We start from the raw sequence: 25,831 nt of genomic DNA, 5'->3' as shown, positions 1-25,831 counted from the left end.
ACTTTGATATTGATCGACAGAGACAAAACAGCATCATTTCTAATGATGAAAAATTACACCTTATTGTTATGGCAACCCAACTGTTGGAGGGGACGAGAGCAGAGACCGTGATGGGCGTGGGAGAAATCCAGAGAGTTTCCACATCAGACTAACCTTTAGTGTGATGCTGACGGTGCTGGTAATAAGCTGGTTTGCAACGTGCTGCACGTATAGGCTAGAAAATCCACAGCTGCAAATACACCGTCACTGCAGGAGGACAATATACGTGAATGTGGCATGATGTAAACAGCTGTGAGTAAGAGGATGACTCACTGAACTCACACCCCAGATTGTGCGGCACAATCGGAATCATCGAGCAGCAGCCACGTCGATTTCATTTAACATGCTGGATTTGATGCATGGAGATGATTTCATTACATTGCATCTGTGCCGAAAATCAAACGCTCCTGTATACATATCCCACTTATTCTGCATCACACACTTCACAACAGGGGAAAGACTACAAAAACTGCACTGTAAAAAAAAAAAAAGAACTCAGTAACATGCCTTCTAATGCTACAAACAAAAGTCCAGCAGACACAATCTGGTCTGAGGTATTCTGGAGAAGAGAAGCACAAAGAGATGCAACACTGGATAGGTTATAAGTGGAAAGCGTGTGTATTAGAGGCGGCAGCGGGGAGGGAGTATGGTTGCAGTTTAAATGTAGTGACCACTCAATTCCAAACCATTCAAGCCTTCTAAGAACAGATCTCACACACCCCATTAGAACCTCTGCTGACGCACACATGCATAATACATGGAAGCTGGATCTAAAAGCATACAGCCCATTAGGAGGCCGAGCCTGTGAAAAGAGTAACAGATGGAGAGGGAGAGAGACTCAAACGGCTGCGATCGAACGGATTGCTAAGCTGGATATCTGCTGATAACAGCACACACTGCTGGTTTAAGGAGTTGTGTTGTTATTATGAGCTTGACCACACTGTGTACAGACAAATTAGCGAACAAAGAGGATGACACCGGCTGTGCTGTCCTGAAAAAGTAACTACGATTAAGAGTCTGTCATGACAGCTTCTTGCCATTGAGAAATACCAGCTGCAAATGTGATCGTTTATCATTAAAAAGACAGCCTGTTTTGGACTGCTTTCGACCACCACCATCCTCAAACTGAAAGGTTTTGCTGAGAAGAAAACAACAACAACAACAACAAAAAGCTTGCAATGGAAAATAAGTTCAATTTAATCAGTAAGATGTAATGCTTGCTGGATCACAGTTTTCAGGCATAGATACCCACCCCCCACCCCCTGTTCCGCCCTTCCGGTGGCTGAGTGTTCTGGCCATGTAATGTGAGGTGGCAGAGAGCCCGGCAAAGTTGTAAATTTTTTCTGACGGTAGGGGTGGGGGGACAACAGGGGGAAAGACTCGCAAGTCCCAAGAGACAGACTGTGGATGGTGTGGCGATACGGGGACCTGCGTCTATAGCAAGAAAGAAAAGTAGCCTGTCGGTCCCCCAAGCCTCGACCCTAAAGCTGGAAGTTTACGGCCCTTCTGCAGACTGCATAATGTGTCCAACAGCCATGCCTGGCCAGATGACCAGAGGCCTGTCCGTAGGGTACAGGGCATTTAGCAGACTAATCGTAATATGCTTTGGTGCATCTCTCTCTCTCTTTCTCGTTCTCTTTACACACACACTACGCTCCTTTCTATCTAGCAGCAAATGTAAAATTACAGCAACGCCTGTATGTTGCAGTGACGCTGTACTGGAAAGGTTTTTAAAGCACAGCAAATGTAAGTAATTATTGCTCTGTTAGTCTAAGCATAGATTATTAATTCATCTGCAAAATGCACATGATGTCCATTCTTGCTGCCATTTTGCTGTCAAGTAACTGACACCTTAAAAAAAAACTTGCCTCCCCCTATACACCTTCAAAAGAACATATAGTGGGCGTGTAGGGGAATTGAGTAGGGGGTGGGGGGGAGTCCCCACTCATCCCCATCACTGGACTCCTAAGATGTACATTAACCCCTCATGATCGTTGCCTCCCTCATGTTCTCCTCTCAGGCAGCAGCAGCAGCAGCAGGGCAAAGACATGCTGCAGCAGCCGTGCGCTGGGCCATAAAGGCGCACGCGCGTATATACATTTACGGTAACCCCCGATGTGGTCACAGTGTGCCTATAAAACTACCAACGTCCAACCGTGCAAGCTTGCGCGCGTGCACGCGCACTGAGCAAAGAGCGGCAGGGACGTTGATCGGCCCCCATCATCCCAGCCAGGAAATATCTGCAGCAGCACTATACTGTAGGCTGTTATTACGCAGGCAGGCTACCGATCAATACATGCACCCCCCCCCCCCCCCCCCCAAAAAAAAAAAAAAAAACTCGCCTGACATACCAACGGGGAAGCCCTCCCTCATAAATCTGGGCATTTCTTTTACAAAGGAATCACTCACCCGATGTTGCTCAGCGCCTGCTCGAACAGCTCCGTCTGCAAGATGTTCTGAGGTGCCGTGAAAGCCCCGTTGAAATGTGATAAAACCGAGCTACAGAACTGACGCAATGTCTCAAACTGCATTTTCCCCCCACCTCGGTTTTCTTTTTATCCTCAGTAAGTGCTCAGCCTTTTCCCTTTTCCCACCATTACATCCCAAAGCCTGCGCTCTCTCCGGACGCCCCCCTTCTAAACATACACCTTGTCAGTTTTTTTCCTTATTATTATTAGTAGTAGTGGTAGTATTAATGTTATCTCCCGGGGGCGCATTAAACGCAAATAAGACGCCGATCAAGTTCCATATTCCTCCTTGCGCTGCTGGTAAAAAAGTGTCCTTAAACGAGACGCATACCGGGTGGGCTCCTTCCGTCATAATGCTTCGGACTTGCAGCGAGAAAAGGGAGGCAGTGCCGGTGCCGGTAACAAGCCTTTTCTTCTTCTCGCGGCAGCGGCAAAAATCTCTTCTCCGTGTGCGGGGAGAGGTGAAGGAGCGTCCGGAGGAAAGAAAAAGCGAAGAACCATCCTACACTGCACCTGGCGGCGGCGGTAGCATCCCCGTACCGGCGCATCAGCTGCTGCCTCACATTCAACTCATATTTCCCGTTGCCCATGAAGAGTACACACTTGCCCTGACACGCGCACAGACACGTACGCACGCGCTACCGATACAGTCGCGCGAACTCTTTCGCCATATCTCTCCATTCTGTCTCGCGCACTCTTCGGGACGCGCACAGCGGCAGATAACCGTCAGAATCACGCACGAGGGGGGTGGAAGGGGGCGTGCTAGCGTCACGGCTTTTTGTCTTTCCGACATTCCACATCCGGCTTTGGAATATCAGCGCTACATCAATCAGCAATAAAGTTACTGTGAGGACAAAGCACACAACTAATGAGGGCTTTCCCGAGAGCCTGCTTGTTTATTTATTTATTTAATGCGTTTCATTTCGTCCAGACAGCCAACTGTAAACACTTGAAATTAGCCAAAAAGAACCCAGTTAATTCCAGGCCCTTCTTTAAAGCTGATGCATTTAATGTGGTTACATATTTTTACAAGTCTTCGTGTTTTTCAGAAATCTGTTTGTTTGTACGGGGTTTTTTGTTGTATTTTTTTTTTAAATTCAGTTTACTTTCCAGAGTTGGAAGAAGTTTAATTTAAGTTAGTTTCAGTCGTAGTTATTATTATTAATAATAATAATAGTAATAATAATAACCATTATCATTATTATTATTTGGTTTTAATGTTCGTAATATTCCAAGTTCACTAAGTCGTTTCAGTTGGCTTAATTGTTTTTTCACATGTCTACTTTTTATTTTTATTTTAGGTTAATAAACCGTTTTTGTTTGGGTTTTTTTTTTTTACATCTACTTGTGGTTGTTAGTTTAGTTTTAGTAAACTATTATAACCTTACTGAAAGATAAAATATAAATCTGCTATATTTAAAGCAGCGCTTCAGCTGTTAATCAACACAATAAAGTGGCCCTTGTTTAAGCATGAGGCAGTTAATGTATTTATGTAGAATGGTGTTGGCACTGTGATCATGTTAGGATAATAAAGTCCGGAATAAAACAAACATGCAGATGCTATAGTTACCCACATCTATCTAAACTCAAACATATATGAAGTACTATAAATACTAGACTATGAAAATATTAAGCTTAGAGGGATTGCAAATGTTTGTATTATTCCACTGTTCCATGCAAGGGACCAGGTGAGTCAGCATCAAAAACACTCAGTCCTCTTTAGGTTTACCTAAACCCAAAGCCTCATTCGATTATATAAATAAAATTGAACTGAAATGAACTGCTGGGCTCAAAACAAACCCTCTCCTACTTAATACAAATCTAAAAGAAAACATTATATGTTCAAATGAAACTGATGACTAAAACAACAAAAACTATTAACCCTGAACTATCTGTGTCAGCTGTTCTACCATATTATCATTTCACTGCAGAGCTGATCGAGGCCAATGCGGCACGTGCATAAAATAGGACTAGTACTGGTACACAACTTTAAACTGGGACAGACTAGGTTTGACTAAACAATTGTCTCAAGCTTACTATGTAACACACTGGGTTTTGCTGGTTGTTACAGGATGCTCGAGCTAGGTTTATTGTGCTCCTTCCTCTTCTCACATTTTTTTGGCAGGGTGAATGTGCCCGCTGCTGGGTTAAATGTGTTGAAAATGCAGAATCTGAAGAAATTCTCTCAGGGAGTACATTCCAGTCCCTGTTTAGGTATGGCGGTTTCATCAGCATCACCCAACACTGCAGCTGTCCTGGCATATTTGTGCGTTCATTCAAATGACACCTTCGAGACCAAGACAAATTGGAAGCCCTCCCAAGTTATTTCTCCTTATAAATAGACCTCCAGCTTTTCCCCCTCCTTTTTTAGCACAACAGATCCAGGAGTTAATTTAAACATTCTTTAAGATTAATGAAAGTGGGTTTCGGTGCTTATGCGGAGGGAGTTCTATTTATACACTCTGTGCTATCCATCATCAGCATTATCCCATGAATTTTCAGACAGCCAGTTTCCTGTTTTGTCACTGCAAATGTAGGCAATGTCAATGCGAGAATTACTCCCTGGTACCATCTCCACCTCTCAAAGCTATGCAATCATTCACGATATAATGGCAAAATCCTCGGCCGGAAACAAAAAGTGATTGAGTGACTGACTGTTTGGAGCAGTCTGAGCAACTCCTGCATTACTTTGCACTGTAAAGCACTGCAGCTTTAATTACAATTTGCAGTTGATTCTCTGCTCTTTTTCTTTTTAAATCATTGGACAGTCTAAGGGAGATTCAACAAGAACACTGTGGCCATCCTTATCTTCCAACTGCATCCAAGCCATCAGGACTGTAGGAAAAAGTCTGATCCCCTGACTAAAGTCTGCTACATTATGTTTGCATGTGTTTCCACAACTACAAGAAGGACATATCCTCTATATAACTACCAAAATACAGCTGACCTGCTGTATAAAACTGTAACCTTGTGTGTTATACATCACTGAATGTGTAACAATGGGTATATCTGATGGAAGATGGGAGAATAACATCATGCCATCACTGTAACAGACTGATGAAGTGGCAGTGTTACGTATCCCATGTCTGAAAAGGCTTCATGTGTCACTCTGCTTGCTCATTGTGTTCTTGTCTATATTTCTGTAGGGTTTGTACCTTACAGTATAAAGTTCCCTGAGATGCACACGGCTATGAATCGGTCCTGTATATAAATATGTAAACTGAACCGATTCAAATTAAACCATAGCACAGTGGCCTCATTACACAGTGAAAGCTCTAACAGGACACTCGTGTATTTCCAACTGACTTGCAGGGCAGATGTGTTAAATGGACTTCACGTATGAAATTTTTAGTGGATTCTGAGGACTATGTTTTGAGACATGTTGTAACCAGAGTTGTGCAGGTTGTTTTGTCCCTGTGCTACACAGGTCAGCGTAACTGTACTTTGCTGGCATGTAACACAGATGCACATAAATTACTCTGGGCTAACTCTGTATAACTCTCCAATTAGATCCAGGCTATCCACTGAGTGTGCTCTCCACAACATGGCTAAGTATACAGCCTGCATTTCCCATCTTTCCTATAAAGAAGCATGGAGAGGAAGAACAGACAGAGAGAGACAAGGGGGCAACTGTTAGTCTGTGAGCTATAAGGTTGCTGTGGCACACCAAGGGTTGTGGAAAACAAAGCCTTACGCTGAACAAATGCTGAGTTACCTTACATCTGAGAAGGAGCAAAGACGGACACGAGAGGGTTTTTTTGTTGTTGTTTTATTTCAAGGGCTCTGCTGAGAAATTCCAGAGAGTGTACAGATCCTGACTATAAGCGTCCATCCAACCTTTAGAAGAATAAAGAGCAAGGAGCCCCCATGTGGACATCAAAGTAACTACTTTACTTGACACCAGCATCAAGAAAAAGGCAACCGGATATGGGATTCACAAACACAGCGTGTCAGTGTTGTCAGCATGTGAGAGTGTTGCACTCAGAGGGAGCGCTTAGTGCATATGACAAAAGAAACACAGTGTTCTGCATTGTAATTAGCCCACTCTTGCTTTTCGAATAAAAACAAACAAACAAAAAAACCCATCCTATTAATACTTTATTTACTGCAGTGGCCGAGCTGGCCTACAAACAGGACTAATTACTAAATAGGACCGCTGCAGTGAAAAAGTGCGCTTTTGTCTCAAAAACAGAGATAGTACTAATCACTTCACACACACCTCACCTGCCTGTTTCCCATTGCAGCTGAATCAGAGTTTCAACCATCTGTGATCATGTGTGCCACTGTGGTGTATGTGTGTGCATGCATGCATGTGTGTGTAATGAAGAAAGAATGAGTGGGTGGATGACTGTAGTAGAATAGCTGAGTTAGTGCCAGTTAGATACAGTATATGTCTCCCTGTGTCGTTTATAGGTCTCATGGGCTCCATGTAGAAGAAGCTTATATGGATTCTTATGGCAGGCTTGCATGTCTGTTCCTTCTACAGCAACACAGAGCAGCGGTAATATTAAAAGGCTTTCTGCTGTTAGATGAACCACCTTTATGAAGCTCTTGTCTGTAACTTACACCGTGCATGCAGCGCATGCTTGCTTGTTTGTTGTTGTTTTTCACAAACAGAAGTGAGGTGTGCATGTGTGGGGCTCGTGTACCTTAGCCCTGAACCGTTGTCAAGGGACGCCTGTCTGGGCAGGAGCCCGCCGTGAGGTCTGTTTCTGTCTGACGCTGGTGTCAAGTCTCCTGAGGCTCCCTGGTAGGGGTATAGGGACGGGTCCTGCAGTTTGGCCTTCTTCCCCTGTGGCCCACCCTCAAACACACCCCGCGCTTGATCAGGCCCCGAGCCGTAGAACCATGCCCCCGATTTGGTGAGGATTTCTTGTTGTTTTCGGCACAAGTTGCATACCCACATAACCTGCAGGCAAGAGAAGGGGAACAGTTAGTTCAACTGAAGAGGCGGTGGCAGCCTTATAAAACCTAAGATGAGCTGCAATGGAGTAATTTGTGTATTTGTTATCTAAAGCTGTAACATGACTATGAGGCATATTGTTGTTGCTGGGTGAACAAAAAAAACCAAAAAGATCTCTCAAGGTGTTTGACAATCAGGAATCAGGAAGAGAACTTTTATGAAAGTGAGTAAAATGAGTGTTTTCACCCCTGCAGCGACAATATTCATAAACACTACTCACAATTCATGGTGATGAGGTGAATGATGAAATATTAGACACATGCAGCAGCCTTTTAAATCAGTGAAAGGTAAAGTGACATGAGTGCAGATTTTTTTTTTTATTGCTGCTCTACATTTTGAGCCTGTGCGTCCATCCTCTACAGTAGTTTTAGTGCAAATACAGCCGACTAACAGCAGAGGCTACATCATAGTGAATGTTACGCATATTTTGCTAATATATTTTAAAGGGAATGGCAATAATTTTTTTCTGTGTTGTGTCATCCTGGGTAAATAAAATAATGTTTATTTATTGGTATAGCTGGATTGTCAGTGGACAGTAATATCACTCGGGTGACCACACCTCTCTCATTGAGTAAAATTTGAGAAGAGTAAGACCTTACTAAATGACTGGCAGGCCAGACAGCCAGTTGGGGGTGGCAAAGAGCCACTGCAGCACCCCACCCCCGACCCACACCACACATCGTGCTTTTACAGTCCCAGTGCTGAGTCAGTGCATTACCGTTATTAGTATAAGCGGGTGCTGAATTGACCGAAATGTTATGTCTACATTAACTGAACTTGTTTAAACTGCGCCCGCCTGTACGGCAACTGTCAGAACAGGTTCAAAGGCTTGATCTGTACCACAGCTCCAAACTGCTTATCTCAGCCGCTGGTTCGAAACGAAATACAGAGAGACGCAGAGTTGGGTCTCTCCACCTCCGTGGCAGAGACCTAACAAATTATTATAGTTGGTAACAACCCAAAACATCCTATGCAACCTTTGCACTAACACACAGACCAAGAAAGTTTTTCTGGGTGGGACAGAGAGAAAACAAAAGCTGTCATCAAGTTACACAGTCAATCATTCAGTTTTATAAATTGTCACACTGTTATATCACAACACCCTGGGTGCAGTTGAACAGTAAAGAAAAAGCCTCGTATAAGACCTCCTGTGTCTTTTCCTAAGCAATATATGAAATTCCCCTCTCGCCCATCCGGGCGGTCTTTATCCTTCGAGCTCGGGTCCTCTACAAGAGGCCTGGGAGCTTGAGGGCCCTAGGACTGCGCTCTTCTGTACAGAGATCTCCGATGTTGTTCCTGGGATCTGCTGGAGCCACTCGCCTAGCTTGGGGGTCACTGCACCGTGCGCTCTGATTACCACTGGGACCATTGTTACCTTCACGCTCCACATCTTCTCGAGTTCTTCTCTGAGCCCTTGGTATTTCTCCAGCTTCTCGTGTTCCTTCTTCCAGATGTTGCTGTCATTTGGTATCACTACATCTATCACTACGGCTGTCTTCCTCTGCCTGTCTACCACCACTATGTCCGGTTGGTTAGCCATCACCATTTTGTCCGTCTGTATCTGGAAGTCCGACAGGATCTTAGCTCAGTCATTCTCCACCACCCTAGGGGGCATCTCCCATTTTGACTTCGGGACTTCCAGGCCTTGTCGGCACAGATGTTTCTGTATACTCTGCCGACCACTTGGTTATGCCGTTCCATGTATGCCCTGCCTGCTAGCATCTTGCACCCTGCTGTTATGTGCAGGATTGTCTCTGGGGCATCTTTACACAGCCTGCACCTGAGGTCTTGCCTGGTGTGATAGACCCCAGAACTATTGATCTTGTGCTTAGAGCTTGTTCCTGTGCTGCCATGATTATGTCCATAGTAATGCATTCACATCATCTAGTAGACCTTCAGAGGATACTTCACGTAATCTTGATAACCGGCTATGGAGGGATTATGTTTCAAGGTCAGTTCCTTCTTCCATTGCATATATATGTATAGAGAGAGAGAGATGCTACACGACTGAAACACACAAGAAACACCTCACAAAAAAAGAGAACATCAGCCTTTTTTTTAAACACAGGTTAATGTCACAATAATGAAGGATCTGCATTATATTTCATAGGTCAAAGGAAGCTCAGCATCTACACATCTACACAGTATGTACTGGTCTATGTTCTAGTGACACACGAGGTATTTATGACCTCCTATCAGTGTTACAGATGACTTAGAACTCTGGTCACACACAATGGAAGCAGCGAGGCTACACACTGTGCTTTATGTGTCCCAGAGGACAGGAGCCAATCAGACCACAACTTCCTTTATTTATCCAGTGCCACTGTGAGAGCTCTGCAGCAAACCAGGGGTCACTGTAGAAGACCCAGCTGTCACCTTACTCCTAATCAACGCCACATTACCTCCTGTATTTGATTTAACTAACATTGTGAATTGTAACTAAATCATGGGAAGTTATCTCAACGTGGAAGTCTCCAATCACACAAAGGAGTCTGTTTTTTTTTTGGTTTTTTTTGCTTCAGGTAACAGTGCTCTGCAGTAATCAAGGCAGAGCAGCGTATGTCAGCACCTTCAGTATGTCTGCTGACAAAACACATGTGCGCACACATTACTAAACACCAGGAGACCCCAAAGGCTGCAGCTATTCCACCAAAGACTAGTTAAATCCCACATATCAATCATCACCGACAAAGACAAATACAAAAAGGCTATTAATGATAATCTAGGTATAATTTATATGATTCTTTCAGAGTTTTGTTTTTCTCAGCCAAACAATTTTTTTGTGTGTAGACGAGTGGATTAAGCTTACTCATGGAGAAATGTGTGGGTATCTACACTAATAAAGTAACTACCTACATTAGAGCATGTAGGATCATGGGAAAAAATGTTTTACCTGGTTAATTACCTGAAATCTGCCCTTTCCACTGCTGTAGCCAATGACCTACATATTTACTCCTCCAAACTGCAATTAACAGGGAGTCAGTTACTGTGCACCTCCCCAGTCTGCCAATAATAATTAACCATATTCTCAGCCCTTGGACTGCACATGTCAAGCTCTTTTATCTCACCAGCGAAATACCTGATAGCCTATTAGTATTCCAAAAACACAGGCCAAAAAAACAAAACTGCATGGGTCCAGAAAATGTTGCACACACCGAGCTTCAGACATCAATACTTGGATTTGATTTGCACTTTGGATCTGAGTCAGAATAAAAATTGAGGGTTATAAAGTCTATAAGACAGGAGGAGGGGAAAAACCTCCACAGGCTGAATCTACAATATCTAAAAAACACTGAATGAAATTAAATGAAATTATGTAGTGACACTGATGACATTTTCTGTGGTTGCCTAAATGTTTCACAGAGGTTATAGATGGGCTTGAGAGACTAGTGAGTGCTACCTGGTTTAGCAGTTCAAAGACTTCTGAGCTAAGGATACAAAATTTCTCAAATTCAACCCAAAAATAAGAAATCTGCTGAAACTTTGACGGTAGAGATAAGATCTCATGCTGTAGCACAGTACTAGATGTGTGACAGTAACGGAAGCACGTTGGTTTGTCTTTAGTCACACTGGCAGACACCACACAGCATAAGGCTGCTAACAGTCCATCCAGGGATGCAATCCAAAGACAGATTGAGCTCAACCCACACTGACAGGAAACTATTATAACCTCCATTCATTTGCAGAGAACATTGACAAAAAGACTCCACAGTAGATGAATGCATTCACAATGACACACACACACACTGGTCAAGCAGCTGTAACAGCCCCAGGTATTTTCACTACCACTGCAGCCATTCTGCTCCAGACTCTCAAACACACGCGCTTCCCTTTGGCTCAACTCTTCACGGCTGAGCGCAGGCAGCGGGTTTGGGGGCTGTGGCCCTCAGGCAGGACCATTTCTCTCTGTGTTTGCACATTTAATAGTCATTGAACCTGCAGTTAAAAATAGAAAAATAAAAAAAAATTAAAAAAAATAAAGCGCTACCACCCTGTCCAAAACACCTGGAAGATAGATACTCTATTCAACCTGCTATAGGCTGCTTACTGAGGCAGTGAATTAAGGGAAATACACACCACATGCCACAGGATCAATAAATAATTTCCTTTCCAATACTTTCTCATCAGACCAAAGGTTTGTTTTTTAGGGTAGCAGCAAATATCATCTTCCAAAAAAAGTGGGTGTGTTCTTGGGGAATTGGCAGTGCACATTCACATATGTCTTTGAAGGAGAGGTTATCTTTGACACCCCCCCCCCCCTTTTTTTTTCTTCTGTGAATAAGCCAACAAGTAAAGACAACAACATGTATCCATCAGCAATGTCCATTACATATTAAACACTGTTGTGCATGCTCCATTCAATTTTTTCCTGAAAGAGACATCCCCTCACAAAGCTGCTGGATCTGCAGTAAGCAGAGAGCACCGAGCTCTCTCTTGTGGCCGTTAAATGACACTGCAACATTATTTAACACTCCAGAGTGAATCAGCAGTATCCTTCCAGGCAAAAAACAAGAAAAGCAGAAAGCCAGCTCCAGCGTTAAATGACACTTTTAGATTCATTCATTTTACACTCATTCATCCGTAACATCGTCACAGGATGCTATTTCAAATCGAGATGAGGAGCTTCTGGTGACATCTGTGCCACATTCATTTGTTTAACAGTTATAAAGAAACCCTGCTGAGTGTCCGTGCCACGATTCCAACTGAAGATTGCATTTGGAGGTTTTCTGTGAAATTTGTTGCATATCAGCTGCCCAATAGAGACAAAAATAAGCTCATCTACAGCTAAAGCAGCAACAAGCTGCAATATTGATGGGGCAGTAAATGAACTGTCATAGGTATCATATTGCATCCCTGTTTCCCTGCTTCACCTGAACTGGGGTGAACTGAACCGCTCATTAAAGACTCATTGTTTGGGTAGTGAAGTGTTCCTCAGAACATCATGACCTGGACAGAGTCCAGCTTAAGCACACGGGCATCACAAAGTATCCAGCTGCAGTCCAGAGTGGATGAGATCTGAATACTTTGGCCTTATGAAAGGGAACAGAATGCACCAGGAGGGTAACATAGCATGTTTCAGCAGAGGTTATCACCCAATATTTCCCTTATTACATCCTATTAAAGATGCATATTCAGTTTGAGGAGTTTTGAGGCACTTCTCTAGAATGAAAGGTTTACAGGGTGTCATTATTATTTTTGTTGTTTTGTAAGTGTGTATTCCAGCCAATACTAACGCAAGGAGAGCGCCTACATTCACATGCCCTAACACTGGCTGCACGTGGTGAATTACATTTTAATGAGCTTCTAATTTTAGTGTTGCGCGGCAGTAATAATAATAGACTTGATGAATATTTATGCTCCTTGTTTGAAGTTCAAGAGACACAAGAAAGAGGAGGGGACTGCTGTGGAAAACCAGTGTATGGATTCACACAAAAATGGCTGATGCCTGTCAGACCCACAGCCCCTTCAGCCTCTCTGTGACCCAAATAAACGTGTTAAAAATGGGGGGTTTTGTTTTTTGACTGGCACTGCGCGCTCAGTGGAGACAAACACATGCAGTACTGTCGGTAGGATAAAAGGAATCTGATTTGGGATTTTCTGAAAAGAAATTGCTGCAACACATGCTGTGTTCGGCCAGAGTGCTGAACTGAAACGGCCACCTTTATGGCAAACAAAATGACCAGTGGTTAAAAAAAAACAGCAAAAAACAAACAAACAAACAAAACCGCGATGTTGTCACTCTGAAGCTCGTTCAGCTTACCCATGATGCCGCTGAGACAAAGATAGCCGTCTCTCCAAGTCATTCCAATAACGTGCTGAGGACCGTCAGAGGCTTCTGCTCCTGAAAGCCAAGAAGCGATTCCGACCTTCAGCACCGCGGACAGCTCCGAGCGCTGACACCGGGTTGCCTGCCTGTCTGCCGGACAGCAGCTGCTGAAAACACCGTGAAGATAACACCGGGGGGATCAACCGGCCACATCCGATCCAAGAAAACCGACCAACGGAGCCTTATTCCCTTAATTCTTTCCAACAAAGCGATAACGGACTGCACAGAAGCCTCAATTCCTCAATTCCTGCTTGTGCCGTTATACTGGATCCATCCGTGCAAACAGTCCCGGACTGAATGTCAGCAGCGTCTCTCCGAGAAAAAACAAAACATAAAAAAAACCCAAAACCCAAACATGTGAGGTGAGCAGTAACGCGTCAAATCACGCTGTGTGAGTTCATCTGGAACAGAGAGTCAGAGCTCTGCTGGACCTAAAAGAGCTGATTACATATGCGACGCGTCCCAGCTCTGCTCCCACACTCCGGCAGACAACGGACAACAGCTACAGCCGCTGTTCCCCCCTCCCGCAGTTAGCGTTCACAGGAACACTAGAGTCTGTGCTGGAAATGCACCCAGAGCCTCCGCAAAGAGACTGGAAAACAAACGCGTCATCGTGCATTTGCCCTCGTGTCACACTGCCGCTGGACCAGGAGTCGCAAAATGTTGAACCCACGCGAGGAGAAAAAGCAAAAACAAAAAACAAGCGAAACAGCGATAAAATCACTTGAGGAACTGAGCCGGGTGATGAGGTGTCGTCAGTCTATACCAAGCTTCTACCCTCATGTGAAATCTGCCCCCCCCCCTCCTCCCATAACATGTGCAAGCAGCATTTTGTCTACTATGAAAGAAAGCACAGAAACGTCCTTGTACAGCTACATTTGGAGAGAAAAAAATGACGAGATGTGCATTTTTCATGCTTTCTATCACAGATATATATATAGCTGAGGTAAATGTATAATTAGCCAGGTTACAAAGCTCTGCAGGTTCAGTCATAAATAGGTGGCATCAGTATCACAGCATAGAGCTGAAAAAACGCATCTGTGCGTCAGTTATGTCATATTTCAAGACGTTGGAACACATTTATTAAAGGGATTTCTAACTGCATTACTACTGTAACATCACGTGCATGCTCAGCACATATGAAAAAGGTGCATCTCTATGAAATCAGAAAACAGTTAGTAGTACACCATCAAGGAGCATTGTTCTAATGGTGAAAGCAATTTCACTGGTGCCATTTATAGAGTCATAATTTTTCTTTGATTCATTAAATTTTTTTTAAAAAGGAAATAGAATCCAACAAAGTAGCGTCGTCCTTGCGCTTCTATTTTATAGCAGGAATGTCGAGGGTCCAGGAAGCACATGTAACATCTTCAAGAGTTGCTTTAATCGCAAATGAGTTCCTCCCCGGAGACTGTTGATTCCTCAGGCCCTTTTTGAAGCCACATCAGAGGAAATTGGTGGGGGTGCTCTACCGCTACAAGCAGGGACTCTGAAGACTTCACAACACTGACACACAGTTTATCTATATCAAAGGCATTTCCAATTTTGAGAACAGAAAAAAAAGAAGAAGAAAAAAAAAAAGAAAGTTGCTCGGAAGTTTTTTTTGCTTGAAGTAGAGGCTAAGCTACCTGGCACGATTGCTGAGCAGTGATTATTATCAACACACACTCTTATCACTGTTTTTACATCTATTATTCAGCTTGTTGCGATAAGATAAAGCGATTAATGTGGCTACACTACAAGAGTCATAGAGTCAATTGAGCTTTTCAGGGTTAGTGAGCAGAAAACCTCCATCTCGCCTAAACTTCTTTACCAGCTGTTTTAACTCTCGGTCCCTCTACACTATATCATATTCTAGCGTGTCATATCTCTTCTTGCTGTTCCCGGCATAGACACTTGTAAATATTCAATGGCGTTTCACAGAACAAGATCTCTCTCGCCACTGCTGTCACCATCTGCGAGAGAGGGAAAGAGTAGACGGATGGAAAAAGGGCAGATTTCACCACCCCCGCCGCCACCACCTCTTTCACTGACACACAAGCTTAGACACCAGACCGTCAAGGCACGCCGCAATGTGTCCCTTTGTTCGCGCGGGAGTAATCAAAGCTTCTGTCCATCAGTTCAATATGACAATAGTGATCAACTAATGCCCTGAGTGGTCTTTTGTATTGGTTTGTGTTGTGGAGGTAGCACACACCAACATCAAAAACTGAAAAACGCCTCTTTGCTTTTTCACACTCATCACCTCTGTTTCTTATTTTTATGCTGACCCTCTGACCGACCCTGTCAGCTGAACTTCTGCTTCCTGCCATAAATGCTTACTTTGCTCCCCTGCTGCAGACGAGCGTTGCAACACATTTCACATGCAGATCTGCAAAAAAATATTCAAAAGTATGACAGCACTGCCAAGCACTGTGATAGTGATGTTACTGAGAGCAGCAAGAGGAGACATATATTTTCACCTGCACTGGGATCAAGTGTTTATGTCAGTGCATATAGACATACATTACTTTAGAATGTCCTATCATTACAAAATGATTCAGTTCTTTTTGGTGTAACACTCCCATACTCATGGTCTGTATGGAGAAGTGACCTTGTACACCAGGACACTGGGGCATCACCAGGTAAATAGCTGGCACTGGATAAGAGGCACATCACATGGTCTAGCTGCCATTGCCCTGACTGTCTATCACCAGCCTGCTGCCACTGTTATTACTCAACACCATCTGTACAACATGGTAACCGATCTCTCAGCTATTATCTAGCAGTGAACAATGGAAGCCCTTACAAATGGGGGTCTTGGCATTATAGGGAGCAGCTGGACAGATGTCGCTCTGTGTTTCTGCTGAGCCTGTTGGTATGCAGTGTCCTCCACAGCCTGCAGTCTGTCACTTTAACGGCTAAACACGGGAAGGCGAGCGCTAAGAGAACTCTGGGAAATGCATGTTATACATATACAGGGAGTGCAGAATTATTAGGCAAGTTGTATTTTTGAGGAATAATTTGATTATTGAACAACAACCATGTTCTCAATGAACCCAAAAAACTCATTAATATCAAAGCTGAATGTTTTTGGAAGTAGTTTTTAGTTTGTTTTTAGTTTTAGCTATTTTAGGGGGATATCTGTGTGTGCAGGTGACTATTACTGTGCATAATTAGTAGGCAACTTAACAAAAAACAAATATATACCCATTTCAATTATTTATTTTTACCAGTGACACCAATATAACATCTCCACATTCACAAATATACATTTCTGACATTCAAAAACAAAACAAAAAAAATCAGCGACCAATATAGCCACCTTTCTTTGCAAGGACACTCAAAAGCCTGCCATCCATGGATTCTGTCAGTGTTTTGATCTGTTCACCATCAACATTGCGTGCAGCAGCAACCACAGCCTCCCAGACACTGTTCAGAGAGGTGTACTGTTTTCCCTCCTTGTAAATCTCACATTTGATGATGGACCACAGGTTCTCAATGGGGTTCAGATCAGGTGAACAAGGAGGCCATGTCATTAGTTTTTCTTCTTTTATACCCTTTCTTGCCAGCCACGCTGTGGAGTACTTGGACGCGTGTGATGGAGCATTGTCCTGCATGAAAATCATGTTTTTCTTGAAGGATGCAGACTTCTTCCTGTACCACTGCTTGAAGAAGGTGTCTTCCAGAAACTGGCAGTAGGACTGGGAGTTGAGCTTGACTCCATCCTCAACCCGAAAAGGCCCCACAAGCTCATCTTTGATGATACCAGCCCAAACCAGTACTCCACCTCCACCTTGCTGGCGTCTGAGTCGGACTGGAGCTCTCTGCCCTTTACCAATCCAGCCACGGGCCCATCCATCTGGCCCATCAAGACTCACTCTCATTTCATCGGTCCATAAAACCTTAGGAAAATCAGTCTCGAGATATTTCTTGGCCCAGTCTTGACGTTTCAGCTTGTGTGTCTTGTTCAGTGGTGGTCGTCTTTCAGCCTTTCTTACCTTGGCCATGTCTCTGAGTATTGCACCCCTTGTGCTTTTGGGCACTCCAGTGATGTTGCAGCTCTGAAATATGGCCAAACTGGTGGCAAGTGGCATCTTGGCAGCTGCACGCTTGACTTTTCTCAGTTCATGGGCAGTTATTTTGCGCCTTAGTTTTTCCACACGCTTCTTGCGACCCTGTTGACTATTTTGAATGAAACGCTTGATTGTTCGATGATCACGCTTCAGAAGCTTTGCAATTTTGAGACTGCTGCATCCCTCTGCAAGATATCTCACTATTTTTGACTTTTCTGAGCCTGTCAAGTCCTTCTTTTGACCCATTTTGCCAAAGGAAAGGACGTTGCCTAATAATTATGCACACCTGATATAGGGTGTTGATGCCATTAGACCACACCCCTTCTCATTACAGAGATGCACATCACCTAATATGCTTAATTGGTAGTAGGCTTTCGAGCCTATACAGCTTGGAGTAAGACAACATGCATGAAGAGGATGATGTGGACAAAATACTAATTTGCCTAATAATTCTGCACTCCCTGTATACATGTACACTGATATGGCCTCCTGTTGTGCATTGACCTGCCCGGCGATGGTGTACATCTTTAGTTCATTACACACTTACAGATTATTGCCAAATGTAAATCTATAGTGTTGTGCGCTACATCATGTGGAAGATTACATATTGGGAATGATGCGGGAACATTGAGGCTAGGCATGGTATTTTATGAGCAAAAAATAAATAAATTCAAAAACAGTCGCCAACTTAGAAAAGTTACCTGTTTTATTTAATTCAAATTATTTTAATCAAAATATTAAAATACAGGTCAGGTCTAATTTGAATGTCAATATTAAGCTTGAAAGGACACTCCTGTATTAAATATTATACCTATATAAAGTCTACGCCTTAGAAATAACACATTATTATTTATTTATTTTTAAAGATGATGTGTTATGCTTTTTCTGAAATGTTTTTCCTTTATATAAGGTGGGGTGACTGTGGCTCAGGATGTAGACCAGGTCAGAAATTAATCGTGAAGGTTGGGAGTTTGATTCCCTGCTCCCATGCATGCCAAAGGCAATGTGAGTTGAGTGTGTGTGCAAATGGGTGAATGAGACATAAAGAAAGCACTTTTAATGCTCAAATTGAGTAGAAACTTGCTATACAAGAACCAGTAAATTTACCAATGGTACATGCTCACATTAAACATGGTCAAAATTTAATTAATGACACTGAATGTGTAAGCAAGATAGAGGTGGGCAGATCGATTCAAATATCGATAGTATCAATACCAATGCTAATATTGCTAGTATCGGATCGATACTACGAGATGATAGGATTGATGCTTTGTTTCTATCGTCTAAGTTAGCTGCCTTTATAGGTTGAAGTACTAGTACTTGCACTGGTATCAACATCAGCAAATCAGAAGAATGTTGGCTTAAAAGCAAGGAGCTAAGAAATGGCTCTTTCAGACAAAGGATGAACTGGAGGTTTACACCAAACCTCGTGCAAAATAAAATAAGGATTGTTTTCAACTGCAATCCAAGAATAAAAATATAAAATTTTAAAATGATCATATTTAGCTGATTATTTGAAAACAAGCCTGCTGTCAGTACCCCTGCTCTATTCTGTCTTTCAAGACTGCAGTCTTTGTATTGTCCTAGTGTAAAATGGCTCTCTCTGTGTATGTATTTCGTATTAGTTAACCTTTATTTCAACACTGACATGACTCACAGATGAAACTAATCAGCACCTCTCATGCTCACTTCCCATCTGTCTTGGCTGCTGTATGTGTATTTATGCATATCTCAGCATTTTATGAACCATGATTGTGTTCAGACAGTCCCAAAAAACACAAAAAAATAATTTGCTAACCACTTTGTCCTCCTGTTGCAATTCCATGAGAGCAGGAATGCAGCAGAAATAAATAAAGAGGGGAGACAGATTAGAGGGGAGAGGGGGCAGGAAAGATGGGGGAGAGAGAGAGAGAGATTGTGAGTGGCATTAGTAGGTCCTCGTAGCACTGTCACATACTCGATCAGCACATTTTTTGAACGGCATCAAATAAAAACACACATTTAAAAGGCCTAAAAGCTTTAGCATAGTCTTGTACAGTGGTTAGCTGGGCATCGAAGTGCCACATTATACGAGAGCAGTCATCGGGCTCCTCTATGAGATAAGAAAAAGGAGGGACAGCTCCCTCGAGTGGTCAAATGGAAGAGCTGTACGTTAACGTGTAAACGTCTATAGCTGTGAATGAACACATTAGAGAAAGAAGAATTATAAACGAAGGCATGTGACTGGAGTACACGATCATGATCTGAAAAACATTAGTTGCCATTAGAGACACTGCTGGCTCAATCGCCGTGACTATGATTTTACAGCAAACTTTCATAACCTTGTATTAAATACAAACATATGAAAAACAAAACAAAAAAACCCACATTGCCTGGGTGGGGCATCAGCACATGTGGGAGTGTGTGTCTTTAATACCAACCACGGCATTACCTTATTTGACCGCAGAGACACTCGTCCTCCGCACCGAGCACAGAATTTCGTTTGGCAATATGAACAGAGGTGGCCACAGCCATCGGCAAACTTGGTTTTGTGGCAGATCCCGCAGGTTGGGGCTTCGCTCTTCTGGTCCTGACCCTGCTTTGTCTCCTCCCCCATCTTCTTAACCTGGTCCTTATATGACTCAAACTGCTGGTGCAATTTTCTGCAAGCAAATGGGAAGGGCAGAGGTTAATAAAAAAAAAGGAGATACGGATTGGTGACCAATTAAAAAATTGAACATCGGTATATCATTGATTTTTTTTTACTCATACAGCCTTTTTTTGTACTCCAGAAGTGCTATGTCTTATTCAGGATGAGTGGGAAAAAATGCTACAAACAAACTATTATTATGGATTAGATAAGTCTGAATGATCAATCTTGACATAGAGTATATATAACAAAGGCCGTAAGTATCGCACTGTTAGAGTGTCCAGTGCACACTTGTGGCAGTGTGGGAGACTCGTTTCACACTGGAATTATCCTTGTTGGATGACTCGTGGCTTGAGTCCTTTTCTCCAAATCACACTTCCACAAAAAGCTTCTGCTGTCAGCTGACTAAGTGATATACCCTCAGACGTATGCAGTGTGTTAGATTTTGAAAGGAAAAGCAGACGCCATGACCTCAGTAGCTTCAAAGCTGAGCTCCTCCTTTGATATCGCGCTTCGCCTAAAACACGGTGGGGGTGGGTATCAAATTTGCTTTGCAACTTTAAGAACATCACTTAATTCCACTTTCTCAGGTTCCATTGCGTTTAATGAATCATTTGCACCTGTGTTTCTATATCAGGACCGTTGTAAGGTGAGACCGAGCACACCTCGGAGCCATACTGTTAGATAATCATCTTCCAGATACACACAGTTATTACTGCTCTGGTGTATTATGCTCAGGCAATCATTTGTCATTGCTACTGCCTCTATTGTGTTACTCCTTGTGTCCTATAGATGGCCTCCTACTGGTACATTACATCTGATCTTATACAGTGGCTGCTTAACTCCTAACAAGTCCTCAGAGGCTCCTAAAAAAGCACGGGCTCTTCACATGCATTTTGTATGACACATGTCAATTGAGCGTCTCCTTGGAAACTAAACACTGGGCTGACTTCATAATATGGCGATTAGAATTGGTTTCAGCCCACATATCCCCTGCAACATTCATTAGCGCTTGTGAATTATTGAGCAGAGCTATCCTTTTACCACATACAGCTCTGCATTTGAGATAAACGTGTTTCCTTTGCTCACAACTAGACCTTTAGAGCCCAAACGTAAGGTCCACACACGCCACTTCGAGTCTATGTGTGGGTGTGTGGTAATGTGCACAAGTAACTGTGCCATCTGAACATTAGATCGAGTGCCACAGGCATGCCCCACGTTGTACCCACCGAGGGATTAAAGGGCTAATTGTGTCAGAGCCTTTTGTGTTTACCAGCAGAGATTAGTGTGTACCCTTGTTTAACAGATCCCACCAAATCTCATTTACTGACAGAGGGGCTGATAACAGATTGATCAAGAATATGATACAAGAGGTAAAGACTAGTCTCCCAGGATAAAGGAAATAAGAGTACAAACAATTGTGTTTTTTCTCACTTATCTCCCCTTACAGTCAAGCATTTAGAGAAATATGCGCCAGACAAGGTCACTTACACAGACCACTTCTAACAGTCACTCAAACCTTTTTGGTGGGACAAAAAAAGAGTTGCTGATGCAAATCTGTCACTAAAACAGATAACACATAGCAAGAATAACCTGTTTAAGCAGGGTAAAGCGTATACTGCATACAAAGTCAAGGTCATAAAGAGTAATGCAACTTTCATAAGTTTGCCTCTCTACACCAGAACAGTGAAGACATTTAGCTTTAAACCAAGAGTTATCCAAAATATAGCATTATCTGTTATGACTTACAGTTGATTAATGACCTGTTTCATTGCCAGGTGTGCAATCGTGTTCAGGGCAGATTAAGGAGAGTAAAGTTCTATGTGGTCCAAAGATGCGGCAATTCAATTGAACAAGGTCACTGTAAGGTGTAAAAAACAAGCAGTCCTAGGAGAGGCCAGGTCAGCATTCTGGTACGTTCCTTGGAAACAAGGAATGGACTGAGGAGACTAAGTAACATCAAGAAACAAGATAAGTTAAGAGCAATTAAAATTTATGTGATAGCTAATACAAAGAGTCTGTAACCTGCTGTGAGCCCAACTGAGCATGTGTTGTATTTACTTAACACAAAACTAAAGCCAAACTAGCAGTAACTGATGGTGGCTGTAAAACAGACTTCAGAGTCCATCACTGCAAATGACTTGCATCCAAGTATTAAAGATATTTTAGATGGTAGTAATTATATTTGTCAAATAACTTTGAACCTTTAAAAACTGGAATCACTATGTCTAGACTTGGTGGTAACTAACAACTTGTAAATGCAATATTATGATTCCTTAAATCAAAGCTGAAAGTCTATACTTTAATTAGAAGTTGATAACTTTAGTCAAAATCAAATACAGTGGTGTAGAAGGGAACAATTAGGAGTTTACTGTCAGTGTCCAAATGCATCTTGCTGTATAAATGAAATATCCCAAAAGTAAAGAGACAACTATCCCAGACTAATCAAATGCAGGAAATAAGTTACTGAGTAAAACAGAATAAATGTACAGTCAGAGTAGAATCCCATGGCAGCCAACAGCTGGTACACAGTACCCATTCTTGCTTATCCAGTCAGACTCGGTCAAATATAGGTGATGCTGCTGACGAGTAATCATACGCTACTCATTGTCCCATCCCAAGCTAGCGTGTCGGAGCTCTCTTACCTCTCTGCCACACCAGAGCAGCTATAAGCAGCCGTAACACGAAACTCTCGCTTGGACGTATGACAGAGTCTGCATATCAACACCAAGCCTGAGCTACAAGCTCTCTACAGGGCTTGGGATTCCTCTTTTGTCACACACCACTGGAGCTGAATCCTAACTTCCTGGTGTCTTTATTATGCCATGCTGACCCTAAAACATCAGCAGCGAGTCTATTAATTGATTTATTGATTACTGATTAATTGATTGATTTCTACAAGATGAAGCAACTTACTGGGTGCAAATCAGATTGTCCAAATATCACAATTCTGTCTTGAGTTTGACTTTAAACTCTAGTTTAATTGCTTTATTGGCAGAAGAAGAATTGAGCTGACAAGTCTGCAGTGTCAGATTTTCACAAACTTTGTTACAGCTAAATAATCTAGACAGCAGTCCCACTACGTGCAGCATACAAACTCTGCTTTGGTTTGTTTTTTATTCATTTCAATAGCATGCTTGATACTCTGGTATGCAAGCTAATTGCACACAGCAATGTTTATCACATTGTTGTGTGGTTGCTGCTTCTGACAGTAAGTCTTATAAGAACCCTTATAAGAAGCTGTCATCCCTGTTGGACAACGTCTCCCACCCCATGCAGCAGACTGTGACAGCACTGAGCAGCTCCTTCAGTGGGAGACTGCGGCACCCACGGTGTGGGACGGAGAGATTTCGCAGGTCTTTCCTCCCCACTGCTGTCAGACTCCACAACAAAGACTTTAACTGAACAAACACACACATCCACACATGTGCAATAACACTAAGTGCAATAATCTTTTCTGGCATCGTTGTATTTTTACTCAGTTGTATATAGCATTCGTATTCTATTTTTATCTTATTGTATATTTTTATTCTATTTTATTCTACTGTATATAGTATATTATTTTATTCTATTCTGTACAGTTGTGTACTGTATTTATTCTTATTGTATTCTAATTTTTGCGTCATAACTTTTGCACTGTCCACTTCCTGCTGTGACAAAACAAATTTCCCACGTGTGGGACTAATAAAGGTTATCTTATCTTATCTTATCTTAACCCATGGTTGAAACTTTGATGACATCTCCCTGGTCAAACATCTCGCTGTACAACTGCAAAAATAAAACCACAGACAGACCATTTTGATGCTGTGTCCAAATAGAATAGAACATATATGTCTAACAACTGTCTAATCTGTTGAATGGTAAACTTAAGGCATCAGACTGTTTCTATTGCCCCTCTGGCCCATTGTCACGATTATCAACCCAAACTTTTTTCTTGTGTGATGAGCACACAACCCTGATATCATCAGTTTGAGTCTTCACTAATCAATAAAGACATACCAGAAATGGTAGAAAACATTTCTTGAACACAAACATTCTCTTGCTGGAAAGTTTAAAAATGACGTCCAGCCAATGTTGAAGAAGTACTTTGAGCCGTCATCGCGGTAACATCTGCCACGTCAGTTCAGCTTTCATTTGGGAACTTATTTGACCGTCAACAAAAAAACGTCAGCTGATGGTTATTCAACATTAAAATGTTTGTTGGGAGCACTACCACCACATCATATAAAGTAGCAAAGCTTTGTTCAAGCTAAAACAAGCAAAATGCTCCAGAAGGCACACAGATGATATTTTTTGCTGTATATCAGGATATTATATTACGAATATTATTTCTTGCACATTAACACTCATTGATTTAAGTGTAAAACTGTGATTATTGCCTTGGTGTCATACTTAATAAGCTGAAACAGTGTGGAAGGACGTAGAGATCTACACTGTTTCAGCCATCAGGAGGAGGATCCATTAGCAAGGTAATGCTAGCTAGCAGCAGTTAACACCATCATATTTTTTACAGGCAGTAAAGTCACATTTGTGGGGATGTTTGGTGGTTACGTTTTCTACAAATGTTATCTTCATTTATTATCACCTTCATAGAAGAAATTAACATGAGTGCTGAGAATCTCAATAGTTTGCAAATGTTCACAAAATGCACTAGCTAGCATGACAATAGTGATAAACAATTCAAAAGATTTCAACTGAGTACACCACATGTCCCTGTACCCTATTGAAATTCAGAGAAATGAGTAATAAGTCTGAATTCTACAATGTTAAACAATCTGAATTTAGACACGGAGCAACTATCTCAACCTCCCAACTTTGACCTTATCGTAGTTTGGTGGAGCTAGCAGCTGTGAAACTGGTTTCCTGCTCTATATTCTATTCCTCATAAAAACAAATCAAGCTAGCTAAAATGTTTATCTGTGTGGTTGTTAATGAAAGATTCAATTTTAACAGGAATTTAATAAGTGATGGATTTTGGTAGGGAAAGATGTAATAATTATTATAAAATAACCTTAAAGTAAACAATGATTTATACAGGATTTAGTATTAGAGTCCTGATCAAAGATTAAGAATACACCGACATATATTATAAGACTAACTCCGCTCTCTGTCTTCTTGATCAGTGACCTGTTACAGCCAATAAATATGTCATTTATTAAAGTTAAATTCATTGTGGCACAACACTTCCACAGCACCCCTCGCCTATGTGCTTAAACCAGCAAACTGAGAAATTTCTAATCATTGTCTCACATCAACCAATGGCCAGACAACCTGTGAATCCAGCTGCTCGGTTCACCCACCACTATATGTCGGTTCCTGCTGGGAGAAGATCAAAAAGGGGTCTGTACTTTTACTTACGCATTTTGCTCTGGCTCCTTGTCATTTGGGGACTTTTGCTGGGGCTGAAGAACGTTATTTACCAGCTCAGTGATCCCACTAAAGGGAAACCACCTGTTCAAATAAGCAAAGTGTGACTGGAACATCGCAATGAGTCATCATGTGAGAAAACAATCTGTTCAGAAAGGGGGCTTTTAGGAAGCAGGCTGGTTCTTAAGTAGTGGGAAAATAGCAGGGACATTCACTATAACCAGAGCAGAGAGGAGGAGGAGGCCGGGACACGGGCAGAGCAGCGATTAGTGGAACACTGACAACCAGACACAGTGTCAGAAATACAGAGAGAAAGATAAAGAAGGAAAGATGACTCAGACAGACCTATATTTGAGGGAAGGACAGAAAAGCAGGAAAGCTCTGCAGCCAATGGAAATGAGAGCTGCAGTAAATGTCACTTATAGCAGCTTTTTGGTGCAGTGGGGGTCAGGTTGTCTGACTGGTTAGCCCTGCAGGTAGATC

The 25,831-nt window shown here is 42.3% G+C and overlaps 1 protein-coding gene across 26 annotated transcripts in view; it reads right to left on the bottom strand.

The window, feature by feature from the left end:
* Positions 1 to 25,831, bottom strand: part of rims2a (regulating synaptic membrane exocytosis 2a) — a 159,153-nt gene that overhangs the window by 108,390 nt on the left and 24,932 nt on the right. For 19 of the 26 annotated variants that reach the window (XM_082552311.1, XM_082552312.1, XM_082552306.1 and 16 more), the window contains exons 4-7: positions 25,340 to 25,432; positions 19,784 to 19,994; positions 19,151 to 19,162; positions 7,157 to 7,416 (exon numbers count right to left, since the gene is read on the bottom strand). In XM_082552311.1, the coding sequence (XP_082408437.1) occupies positions 7,157 to 7,416; positions 19,151 to 19,162; positions 19,784 to 19,994; positions 25,340 to 25,432 (576 nt within the window). Of the gene's footprint in view, positions 1 to 2,448; positions 3,280 to 7,156; positions 7,417 to 13,231; positions 14,004 to 19,150; positions 19,163 to 19,783; positions 19,995 to 25,339; positions 25,433 to 25,831 lie in introns of those variants that run through there. The other 7 variants (XM_082552321.1, XM_082552322.1, XM_082552328.1 and 4 more) reach the window with 6 other exon arrangements.

The sequence above is a fragment of the Aulonocara stuartgranti genome (assembly GCF_965226115.1).
Source record: "Aulonocara stuartgranti genome assembly, chromosome: 11".
Lineage (NCBI taxonomy): Eukaryota > Metazoa > Chordata > Actinopteri > Cichliformes > Cichlidae > Aulonocara > Aulonocara stuartgranti.
This window is presented reverse-complemented; position numbering and strand designations above follow the sequence as displayed.